This window comes from Artemia franciscana, unplaced genomic scaffold (assembly GCF_032884065.1).
Source record: "Artemia franciscana unplaced genomic scaffold, ASM3288406v1 Scaffold_1362, whole genome shotgun sequence".
Lineage (NCBI taxonomy): Eukaryota > Metazoa > Arthropoda > Branchiopoda > Anostraca > Artemiidae > Artemia > Artemia franciscana.
Window position 1 is genome coordinate 37,501 of NW_027062802.1, and position 13,093 is coordinate 50,593.

The 13,093-nt window shown below is 35.3% G+C and overlaps 1 protein-coding gene across 1 annotated transcript in view; it reads left to right on the forward strand.

Annotated features, from left to right (window-relative positions):
- LOC136042485 (galactose-3-O-sulfotransferase 2-like) overlaps positions 1-13,093 on the forward strand; it is a 52,585-nt gene that overhangs the window by 24,971 nt on the left and 14,521 nt on the right. The window contains exon 2 of the mRNA XM_065727454.1: positions 1-116. This exon is cut by the window's left edge and continues 49 nt beyond it. Coding sequence (XP_065583526.1) covers positions 1-116 — 116 coding nt within the window. The remainder of the gene's footprint in view (positions 117-13,093) is intronic.

Here is a 13,093-nt window from a genome sequence, read left to right on the forward strand (position 1 = left end):
CTTCGTAAATTCAATGATCTTTTGTATCAGGCCTGTAATGTCTCTCAACACAAAATTGACATTGGGGAAAAAGTTTCCATCGGAAAAGCAACGCTGTCAGAGCCCTTCACAAACAAGTATGAAAACATTTTTATAGATTAAGCCAATGTTTTTTTCAGTACAGCATATTCCTACTCAATTAAAGAAAACTCCAGCAAATACGATGCTAGTTCATTAAACTATTGCTCTTACCATACTAGTGACTGCATTGATTTAGAACACAACTTTTATTAATTTGATAATTTATATCTAGATCTCGAAATTTTTTAAATTATATTTTGAAAATCTGTATTTATTTTTAAGCATCAGAAGATTACTTTTTTAATGCAAAAAATCACAACTGAAGTAAAATATTTAAATGCTGCAATTGGAAATGTCTATTTGAATAGAACTTAAATCACAAGAATAACAGGGATAAGAATTACTGTAAAAGCCTACAATTGCAACCACTCAAATCTTCCGTTCTGGAGAACGGTTGGTTGCAGGTTCTTGGATAATGGCAATGCCAACGTTGTTATTAATATAAAATGATCAAGATCTCTTTTTGGAAGTGACCATCGCTGTTACTACGGTTAAATTGTTTCTTAGCTTCATATGAAGATGTTTAGAACCATTAGTATATTTTTGTACAACAAATTCTTGCAAGAAAAGCTAGTCGAAGAGCAGTGAAGAAATGTTATTATATATAAATTTAATTTTGTTATTGAGAAAATGACAAAATTTTGAGTCAAATAGATGAGGAATGCAATTCTGAAAAAAAGAGTTTGAAAAACAAATCAACTTTATTCATTAATTACCATTTCTATGGTTTACAATAACGCTTAAGTTATAATCCAAGTGTATAAATCGAAGTTTCCATAATAATAGTACAAATTTATTTTCGACAGAATTTGCTTTGGGCACCAAAGTTAGCAAAAAGACCAAAAGACTGAAGAATTATATGAACAATATAATGAACTTCAGGAAGTTTCGATTTTAAGGCCCGTCCTGCCTGTGCGGGTTATTGTTCCTCAATAAAATTTATAACTCTAAAATTGATGGAAACATTGCAAAACAAATGTTTTTGATTGAAATTTTACCTAATGGAAAAATGCTTTCTGTCTATATTAGATTTATTTCAGGACCTCTTCACATGGGCAAGTTATCTCATAAGTTTACCTTACAAGATATAATGTGGTATACATAATAAAAACAACTACACAATTAGTCATCTATATATAATAACAATATGGTAATAATTAATTAATGTCATAATCATTTGAATGATGTGCAATATTTTGTTTTAGGGAGTGGACTATGCTTCTATGGTAAACACGCATGTGCAATCTGGATTATTATCCAGATTGCATATTCTCAAGAAAAACATTGAATAAAACGGGGAGAGTCAAGAAACATGGTGTTCCTTGACTTTACCATACTACTTAAATGAGGTTCCATTGGCGCCAATGATATTAATTGGATCTATGCAATTAAAGAAAAGAGGTTCTGATCCGATTTATTATATAACAAGAGGTAGGCCAATGGTTCAACTTTCAGAAATAAGGCACCTTCATTTCTCAACTCGAACCAAAATGGGCAAGAAAAATAAAGACAAAAGGTCTTAGATTTTATCAAGAAAATATCTGAAAATTCTTACTATATAGTTTGAATGGGTGGAGAAACATGAAAACACTTGATGAATAATATAAATAGACTACTAAAAAATTAATCTTTGGGCTCAAAGAGCCAATTATATAAAAAAATGACTGAAAGTGCGTAAGGAATAATATGAATGACTTTTGAAAACACAAGTCATTGGATTCAGAGCAAAATTTGTATCATGAAAATTTTTGAAAATGATTAAAAAATGGTAATAAGTGCCACAGGAGACCCACGGGCCAACCATAGGGTACCTAGGGGGCTTCCACATAGTGCCAAGGGCCATAAAAGACCATTTAGCATCATAAATTGTGTCTAAAAGATCATGCTCATGTCCAAATATACCTTGATTGGTCTTTAGCTCATTCTTTTTTCCCTTCTTGAAACCCCTAGTCGTTCATTGTAAATATTTTAGTGTATTTTTAAACTTTATGCTAGAGGTCTTTAGACATTTAGAGGTTGCTAGACATTTAGAAAATATTTAAATTTGTCATTGGTCATCATAGACAAATAACTCCAGCTTATAACTTCATTTTGATATAGTTCTTAGGGTGCCTAATAACAATTTATCGAGAAGGAATGTTTCCCAGTTTCTACTGTAAAAATACTTTAACCTAATCTTCAGGGAGGGGATGTTTCTTTTCTACAATTGATTTCTAAATTGAAAAAAGGAATATCAGTATCAGAATTTTGATTAACAGTATATCAGTGGGCTCATTACCCTTTATTAACTTTTGAAGCGTGGAACTACTTGCACATGTGCCAGAAACAAAAATGGCTTAAGAATGTCCTTTGGGTTTTTAAAAACCAGTTTGGGATTACCAACTCTAATTGTACACCCCTATGTGTGTCGTTATATACATTACAAGGTTTTATGGGTTCTTAGAAGCAAAAACAGATGTTAAAATATTGACCTAGGGATGTCAATTGAGATTAAAAACCGGTTTGGGAGGTAGGAAGTTCAATATCTAACAAAATTTATGTAATTTTCATTTCATAATCCATAACATAACAAACTAATTTCATAACAATTACTTAATTCAGTTTCAAATTTCATAATCCAATTTCAAATTTCATAACAAAACTATGTCCTATAAACACTCTAATTTGAAAGATGTGAAAGAAAATTCATGAAGAAAAATTCTTTGGACGTCTTGAAGAAAAATATTTAGAAAAACATCTTTAAAAAAGGTGTTAAAAACCAGTTTGAACGGCTTGCAACTCCAAATGACTCTTGTATACCTGGACTACTCTAATTGGCTTAGCTAGTTGGTTTAGCTACTCCAGTTGGCACTTTTACACCGAAATTGGGCTATGCTTGTAAGCATTATGCCTATACTACTGATAATTTCATTAAAATTTTAATTCAGACTATAGTGCGTCAAGTTAAAATGAACCTAGCAGTTTGGACCTTCGCAAAGCATCTAAACCCTTGGTTGTCATTTAGACACTATTGATCACGATTTGCTTCCAAGAAACTATTTGATTTTTCATTTTCACTAAATGATTTCTATTTAAATGAGTTTGCATTTATTTTTAAAAACACAAGCAGCAAAAAAATCGCAATGCTTACCAAGTTTTTAAACAAAAGTGGCAACAGAACAAGAGCACACTTTTTTATTGCTTCACTGACACAAATGAGGGAAGTAAAATAGGATTTGATTTTTGATTGTCTCGCAAGAGCAACACTTCGGTTTTATCCCGTAAACCAAAGTGTTGCTCTCGCAAAACCTTAGTCGGCAAAACCGGACAATGGCTGCTGCAACGCTTCACGTTGCCCGGGCAACGTAGGCGTATTTTTACGTTTATTTAGGTTTCACTGATTTATCCAAATAATATCCATATCATTACAGTACGACTTTATTTCTACTCGTCGTAGGCTTTAATTTGACTATTCACTATTTAAGAGAATGTTTTTAAATGTTTTTTAAAAACAAATTATTTTTCAAATTTAACAGACAAAGTTTTATGGTCGGATATCATTAAGAATGTTTGTGAAGCTTTTTGATTAAGATCTTTCCTTCAAGATTTTGCCTTGAACAACTTTTAGTTCTTATTGGAGCTTAAAAAGCGAAAGTGCTTAGGTAAATAAAAGACACACTCGTTGTAGCTTTCCTCCCATCAATATATTGGAAGAGCCGCAGCTTTTCCCTCTTGCTTTGCCTAACTGACCTAAAAATTTTGCTTCTAACCACTCTTGTTAGTGCAAATTTGAATTATGACAAATTGGATACCCATATTTTCATTTGATTGAATTAAACCTTCTCCTCCTAATTCACATTTCAAATTCTGTTTCTTCCCTCCTTATCACCCTTACCTGAAATTTCAACTTAGTACTCTGATTTGTTCCCAGTATGTTGCTCATACACTATTGGGATAAATTAGCAACACGTTATGTCTTTTGATTGCATTTTGATAGTAAATTCAGCGTGGATTATAAGTCTGATTGAATCTTGCACTTCGAAACACTTCTAAGGATAGAGACAAAAGTGCGAAGCCCATTCCACTTCCTGAAGTCAAAATATTTAAGTTTACTGTGTCCCTCTCTTCCCTTCTCTTTCCCAAATTGTATCTAAAATTTTTAACTTCATTTTGTTGGCATCAATTACATAATGCATGCCTGCAATTACATGGTCTTAAAAGGTTTAGCTTTCCGTCCCCAAAGCCATGAACAATTTTTTACAAACAAGGTGTTATGATAGGCAGGATACACATAATTTCTTCTGCTTCAGCCTTTACCCTTTATACCCTTTCTTCTGTGACATGGCTAAACATTTATTTGCCTTGTCCTCTCCCTAGACCATGCCTGAAATTTTCAACTTGATACCCACACTGTCTCCAAGATATGGAAAATGCAACATTTCTACAACTTTGAAATGCGTAGTGTCATTGAATATACATCGCTGTTCAAATTTGCAGATATTACACGTCCCACGTCTGATCCATTTCAATATCCACTTCAATGGTCTCAGAAAATGTTAAATTGAAACCCTCTCTGTCTTATAAGGCACTATTTTACGTCTTTTTGGACAGCCTTGATGTAATTAGAGTCGTTCAATTTAGCACAATATTCGTAGCTAAAATCCTTCTAAGTTTCAACTCAATATTCTTAACTGTTCCTTGAGTGTTTGCAAGTACGTCCTTTTGACAACATGGGTACACATAGTTTCTTTTCATTTATTTCAACATCCCCCTAAACTTCCTCTGAAAACTTCAATTGGAAGCTTTCACCCATTAATTGAATTTTTTCACGACCTCTCCTTTTCCGCTACAAAAATCAAATTTAAAAAGATCTTTATTTGTGTTATTACTGTTCTTTATCTTGTCATCACCATCATTTGATCTTTTTATTCCTGGAAGCATATCAATTCAACATTTTGACTAATTTAAACAAAACTGATATTTTAAATTTCCATTTAAAATATCGAATTAAAATATCGATTTGAAATATCGCCTTCCATTCAGTTATGAATTCCACTAACAAACAATAGAACTTTACTTGCGTGGCAAATGCTCCCGTTCAAAGTAAGTAGGACCACACTATCAATATGGGGGTTCTCTGAAAAAATAATAGTATGTGAAGTAACTAATAGATTAAAGAGCTTCTGCTCTTTACCAAAGGCAACACAATAATATTGCCTCTGATCTATCAAACCGCTAATATTCTAAACTAGCTTGTTTTGACTACTATGCAAATATCATAGGAATCAGCCTTTCATGCTGATTAAAAATCTACAGAACTATCAAGTTTACACATAACCATCAACAAATTATGACCCTGAAAAACTTTATGTCATGTTTGAAAAAGGCTTATCGGGCGCCAAAGGGGAGAAGTAACCTTAATGATAACCACGCCGTAAAATTAAGCACATGTAAAAGCACTTTTTCAGAGATTTCAAGCTACCATCTGCAAAAATTAGCTAACATACGTCTGATTCAAAAGGAATTTCACGGATGTATATTTATTTGATGTTTTTCCGGGGTTATCATAGAGATCCTGTTGTTTGAAAGTATCAGGAGAGGGCTCATTTGAACTGAAATTAAAGTTCTCTTTAGTTTCGTTGCAACAAAATAAAATTTCTATCCAAAAAGGGCCGAACCACCATTTATTGAATATTATGAGACTACCAATCAATTTTAATGTTATTGGAATACTAATTATTCAGCTTCCCAGTTAGAGGTACAAATACGTTGTGATGGCACATTACTTCCTAAAGAGTTGTGTAGTATACATGGAATAAACGGTCTATGTCAACATTTATTTTAAAATTTAATTTATCTGCGCCAACTCACTTAAGGCTCAACAAATGCCTGAAATGTGAGGTATATTTGTGATAACAGTCAGGCTAGTAGTGTTCCTATCCTTTTCTCCTCAAACTGAGGGTATGCATACATAATTTTCTTGGCTTTAGTTCAATATCGAAGACCATCAATTTTTATTTTCTTGTATAGTGTTTTTTTTTGTCAGATTAGTCGAGTGGCTTTGGGTGCAGACAAAGTGAATATGTCACAAAAAATAGGTCGTGGGATCAAACCCTACACTTGAAAAAATCTTATGAGATTTGATAGAAGTTGCTAAGGATTATGAACATTATTTTTAAATAAAAGGAAGTACTTGCCAATTTTAGGGAAACCCTAATTAAACCCAGTAAAAGAAAGGTTATAAGAAAAGAGGCATTAGCCTAGCCTCTGTAGGTGTTAAATTACTTAGCATGATTATACTTTTTATACTGAGAGATGAGACTAATTGTTAAGAGAAGAACAGAAAGGTTTGAGGAAGGGTAGAGGAAGTGGTGACCTATTTTTCACTTTTGGGTTAATAACTGGGATGTATACCAGTCATCAAACACCATTAGTCTTCAGCTTTCGACCTTATTAGCAAGCGTTCAATTTATCTGACAGAAGAGCCTTATCGAAGGTATTATTCTTCTATGGTATACTACACATATATACTAAAGTAATTACTGCTTTGCACAGGAATAACTCTGTTCTGTTTAAGATAGAAAATAATGGCAGTAGCTGGTTTTGTATTAAATCAGGAGTTATGCAGGGTTGTGATCTATCCACTTTCAAATGGATTATTTCGAATGAACTTGTAATAAGGAGCACCGGAAAGGCAATAAGAAAGCACAAAATCAAATGAGAAAGAATAACTATCTTGGACGTAAATTATGCTGATGATTTGAGCATCCCAGATGAAAGTGTGAGCAAAATTAAAGAACTTTAGAAAATTTTGTTATTTCAGGGTTTTAGAATAGGTTTGAAAATTAATGTTAAGAAGACTTAGTCACCAAGACTATGGACGATTCAAAATGAAAAAGTGACGTTGGTTAACGAAAAGAATGATCAAGTGGACAGCTTTACTTACCTTGGCAGTATTAATAGAAAAGGCATAGGTTTTACAGTCGAAAAAAGTTTGGAAGAATAGGAAGATTAGACTGCGATCCAAAAATAAAAATTGGAAAATACATTGATGGCGGTGGTCAAACATGGTTTTGACGCATTGACACTCTGAACATTGGAAGAGGATTTGCTATATATTCTTGGACGCCATGGAGAAAAACTGTGCATCTTCTAACAACTAAACAGTTCCTTCAAACCTTTACTTGGTCACTTCATCCGCTGTTCTTGGCCTGAACTTGAATGAAGGCTTAGTTAATCCAATCATTTTTCCTTGAACTAAATATCTAATTTTCTTCGTTAGTTGGCATCAATGTTCATTTTTCATTCGTTTATTCCATGGGACGAAAACCAGAGGTAGCTCAATTATGTTTTGTTTAGGTTTTCACCTGACTTTCCCGGTCCTCGATCGCCTCTGATAGTTTTTCACCTTATTTAATTAATGAGAAACTCTTAAAATAAGATTTCAATTTATTTTTATCATTGAAAGTTGAAAGGCTAGTTTAGCTTGTCACTCTTGACGTCTGGCATCTTCTCTTATGGCAGAATCTCGATTCATCACTTCTCTAAAATAAAATTTTTTGAGAACGAAAAAGTTCTTGTAATCCGTCTACAAACTGTAATACGTCTACAAACAAACCAAAACCAGTTTGATTCTTATCCTTTTTTATAATTTTACATTATGCTGTTTGATTGGTGGACATCATTTTGCTATGGTTAGGCCAGAATTTTGCTTGATTAGATAAAAACAATCATATGCTACTAAGATCGTGGAATTTCCTTCTTCAAAACCTCAAAACTCCTTCAGACTGGTAGACAATCAAGTGCTCTTCTTTTTCTTTACAGTAGAGACTTTTTGAATGGGGACGAATCCTGAGTAAAGCTGATGAGAGCAGTAGTACATATATAGGTTAGAGATAGAAGTTCAGATGACTAGTAATTATTTTAAATGGATTTTTTAATGTTTTGTGTTGTTAAAAACTGGCCAGTAATGTGCGTTGGTCACCATTGCTTTTATATTCAAAGTATTGTGGCTCATGATGCTTATAATTAGGCATGATATTCTCTATGAAAAAATTTACCTACAATATAATTTTATTGACACACTAAACTCTTGCAGAAGCTAAACTGTTTTCAATGACAGTTTAAAAAAATTATTTGGAAAGAGGATATAAATTTTTTGGGATTGAAGTTCTATATCGGTCCTCTCAAAGATTAGCTATATATTGCATTTGATTTATATTTTATGGATTAAGTTATTTTAATTTTGGACCACTATGGCTTGATTGGCCCATGTCGTATCGTCATGGTAAAAGAAATCAAACTTATATCTCTTATGCATATACGTTTTTAGTTAGTTAGCGTTTACAGTTCGTCAGTAGAGCTCATAGTTGGAGTTAAGATAGACAATATTGGATTTGACATTGGTAAATAAAAATGAGGTATGTGTCTACGATTGTTGTAAGGTATTTTCCCTAACTCGTGTAAAGTTTGGAAGAGAACATTTTGAGTTTACTGTCATTGTAATATTCATTGGAGACCTCGTCCTCCGCCAAAGAGATATTTATTTTGTTTTTGTCAAGCGGAAATTGCGTATGTCCCTTTTTCAAAATTTGTCAGGAGATGAAAAAAACATAATAACTTTTCTCATTAGTAGTTTTGCTGTTGGAACGTTTACATTAGATAGCCAACTTTTTATGGCGGATCTCGTGGGAAGAACCAAAACAACTCAACTCAAGCAGTTCTGACAGAAACACCGACATGGGGTTTCCGCTTGACAAAATTTTTAATAGACTTATAACAATTTATTTATAGACCACAAAGCACATTAAACTGTGGAATAAACACACAAAAAAAGAAAAAAAAAACAAGACAAAAAACATAACAACATAAATAACATAGCAGCATAACAACATACAACATAAATAAATTACCTCCATTCAAAAAATGGCCAAGGAGGGTCAAAAACACCGATCCTTTGCCAAGTTTTAAGACATTAATCTTTAGATAAATGTTTCAGAGGCGAGGGCGCATCAACAATGTCAAATTTAGAGACGACTGTATGATTCCGATACCACCGGGGCAGACGCAGCAAATACTTGCAATACTTAAAATATCCTGAGCGTATTTTCTTTGCATTCTTCTTGCGAAGAAGGAAAGCAAAACCAAAAAGATAAAAAAACCGCAGGGGCACAAAAACTAGAATAAAGACGACACATTACATTTCGGTTATACCGACCACGATTTGGTGAAATTTTCGCGTATCCAACCCGCATACTTTTCAGCATGCCGGATGTAATAGCGGAGCAAGTAGACGAAAGTGACGTGGAAAAAGAGAGACCCAAACGTTTAATACTTGCTGATAATGGTATAGTTAAAGAACCCAAGTAAAGAGGTGATGCTGGTGGAGATCTCCCAAAACACAAAAACTCACATTTGGAGGCATAAAGTGAAAGGCCTACTGCAGATAGTGCGGATGAAAACCGGTAGAAGTTGGTAATTAGACTATTTTTTCTCCGGCTAAGAAGCAGAACATCATCAGCATATGCAACGTGACTAATGCCTAAATTTTTATTGTAAAAAAATTTACGGTTGAAGACGTTGGAGACACGAACCTAAAACACATTTAAAAATGCTCGGAGATAACACGGCACCTTGACTAACGCCTTTTTTAACAGGAATGTACTCCCCTACCGTACCTTTCCACTTCACCCTAACTGAAGAATTAGCACACCAATACTTTAGTACGGAAACAATAGAAATGTTAACACTCCAGGCTGCTTGGGAAAACAAAGCATTTGAATGAATTACATTATCAAAAGCACTAGATATGTCAACAGTGAAACAATACAGGGGACTTTTTTGAGCAACAGCTTGTTTCATTAGCCGACCCACAATATGGTGAGCTTGAAAACAGCCCATACCTTTTCTAAAATCAAGCTGGAAGGGTGTAAAATTGCACTTGGAGTTAGTGGCCGATGGCAGTACATATTCAAATAGCTTACTAACAAATCAAGACACAGTGATAGGACGATAATTAGAGCAAGCCCTGGGGTCCTTACCCCTCTTGACTATGGGAGATATACAGCCGGACAAAAAACTATCTGGCACAACGGACTGTGCCAAACGCATCTGAAACAATAATTGCAAATGCTTCAGCATTTCAGGATAATCATAAGCAAAAAACTTGAAGCAAAGACCATCACCATCGAAAGACTCAGACTTATTCACTTGCATAAGAGCTTGGAGTATTACACCGGATTCCACCGACAACTCTTGAGATTGGAAGATACAAAATGGGAGGATTGAGTTGACAAGCTTTGTAAAATGATTTTGGAGATTAATATTAAACGAAAGCAAAATATTTTTATAATGAGAAATGAAGTCACATAGCCGAAGAGACGAATTAATAGGAGGTGAGCACTTAACACTGTTTATAACACGATCCCATGATTTCTTGTCACAAGGACCATCCCAGGCATTCAGTCTCACTCTACGCAGGGAATATTTGTACTCTCGTTTGGTTTTCTGTTTTATTTGTGGTACTGAACCAGAAGAAGGACGATTACAGGCAATCCACATACGGAGCCAGAACTTAGCTTTTTGTTTAGCTATCTTCACTTTAGGATCAACTTTCCAAAAGGGATTGCGAGTACCCGTTCGCAAGCACTCTGAGGGTACAGCTGTTTTAGCGCCAGACTTTAGACAGAACACTATTTGCTGATAATACGAGTTGATATCTATCCGAGTTGAAGTTGTAGATACGGATGTTTACAATAAGTGGAAAGGCACTTTAGTAGATGATAATAACTGGGACAATGTCAATACACAAAGTGGAACATTGGTATTTTCCCAATTTAACTTTGAGAACCACTTGAGATAGTTACGTTGCATAGAGGTCGCCATGGAGCAAGATAGTTGGCACGTGAGTGGTAAATGATCGTCGTCGATTTTAGAGTCTTCCACATGAACTATTGATGAAAGTAGAGTTGAATCTGACACAATTACATGATCAAGGTTGGAAGTAAGACCACCACGATTGTGAATATAAGTAAATAGAAGATCTTTATCAGCAGGATGAAATCATCCAGGTAGTGAATCGAGAAAGATTTCAGATCGGTCGGAATTAGATAATAAGTCAGTATTCATGTCGCCAGCGAGAACCCATTTGGCATTTTGTCTTGAAAGTTTGCTAAGTAGTGTTCGTAGGCGATTACATGCTTGTGAAAAACTTGACAATGAATGCATAGTCTTTTTATTACAGGGGAAATATATGTTTATAAATGCGGTATCACCATATTTTATCGCTAAGATGTTAATTAGCAATATCGGCTGAGTCTTGTGTCTTAAATAGATGGCCAGACCTCTTGATGGTCTTCCACGTTTTTTTTTGGGCGGCTCTCAAGAAGGTATAATGGGTCCGAGAACGCTTTAGGCTATCAACATTCACTTTAGAGAGAAGGTGCTCCTGTAGAAACACAATATCATTTTCAAGTAGCTCACTTATCAGTAGATCCTTGTCTTTTGTACCATTAATATTAAGTGAAGCAAAGCTAAACGGAGTTTGAGCATTCATTTATTAGTGATGTTGAGAGCCGATTGGAGAACTTTGCATTTCAGGCTAAAACTGACGTGTTCCATAGTGCAATTTGCACATTTTGGTGAGGCTTGGCAAGGGTTTTCCTTGGAATTCACATTTGGGCCAGAACATCTGGAACACTTGGGATGTGCTGGTGAGCTGGGAAAAGCTCCAATCAGGTGATCAGTACTTTTACAGCGAAAGCATCGACGCGGAATGGATTGAAGGGGCTTAGCGCGAAAAATTTCATACCCAATACGAATTCCCGACTCCAGAACCGCGTTCAGAGCGGTTTGTCGAAAAACTCGAGGCGAAAAGTAAGAGAGTCACCGCTTTGACTAGCACTAATAAGTCCTTCCACTGAGGCCTCCAAATCAGCTCTTGAATAGTTATGGGGTATATCCCGGACCATAGCTAGAGGCTTTTTACCAATCACTCAGGCACCAACGTTAGGGATGAAGCTAGTAACAGCTTCAGGAAGCGAGTCAGCTGAGTGCTTATCGTGTACCATCACAACCCAGCTTTTGCTATGTGGTTTAGATTTTAAATAAAATAAATAAATAAATATATTCGCAAATTTGATGGCAGGCCGTTAAGCCTCTACAAAACAAAAATCTTAATTTGCATTTCTTCTAAATTTGCATAAGGAGAAAATATCACTTGAATAATATTTATCAGCTTCCTTCTTGAATGTCCGTAGGTTTGTGGAGCAGATTGCACTTTCTGGTAAGTTGTTCCAATGCTGAACAACTTGGTTGCCGAAAGTCCATCGGCCCCTGTCCTTGTAAAAACGTTCCATACTCACACTGTACTGATGTCCTCGGAGATGATTTTTATTGAACTGCACGATTCTGTGGGCTGGTACGTTATCATAGGCTCCATTGCAGAGCTTGTACATTTCAATAAGATCACCACGATGGAATCTATAGGCAAGGGTTGGGATTTCAAGCTTTCTAAGCCGCTCTTCGTAGGGAAGACTTATGATTCTGTCATGACCATCCAACGTTTCGAGCTTCTTCATGCGAAGGATAGGGTCGCTGAGCTCCGGGGGCGGGTTTCTCACAACGACAGCGTAGAACGGTTTTTTCGTATTTTGAGTAGGGGCTACAAGCTTAGACTGTCCCTCTGTAACCTTGGACGCAATATCACGCAGCTGTTAAAGGCAAGAATTCACCTTGGCACTGAGGGTACTGAAGGCATCGACAAGGATCATTGGCACTTTGCTGGGACATTTGATAACAAATTCCGGAAGCTTTATGTTCTGGTAGTTGCAATTTACAGGCGAAGAAATAATGTCCGAAGCACAGTTTAATGCAGCATTGGCTCCTAAGCACTTCCATGGGACTTCATTCGGAAAATTCTTTAAAAAAAGCAATTTACGGGTCTCACCAAGAGAAGAAGACTCGAAGAATTCGGCCAAGTACTCTTTTATCGTAT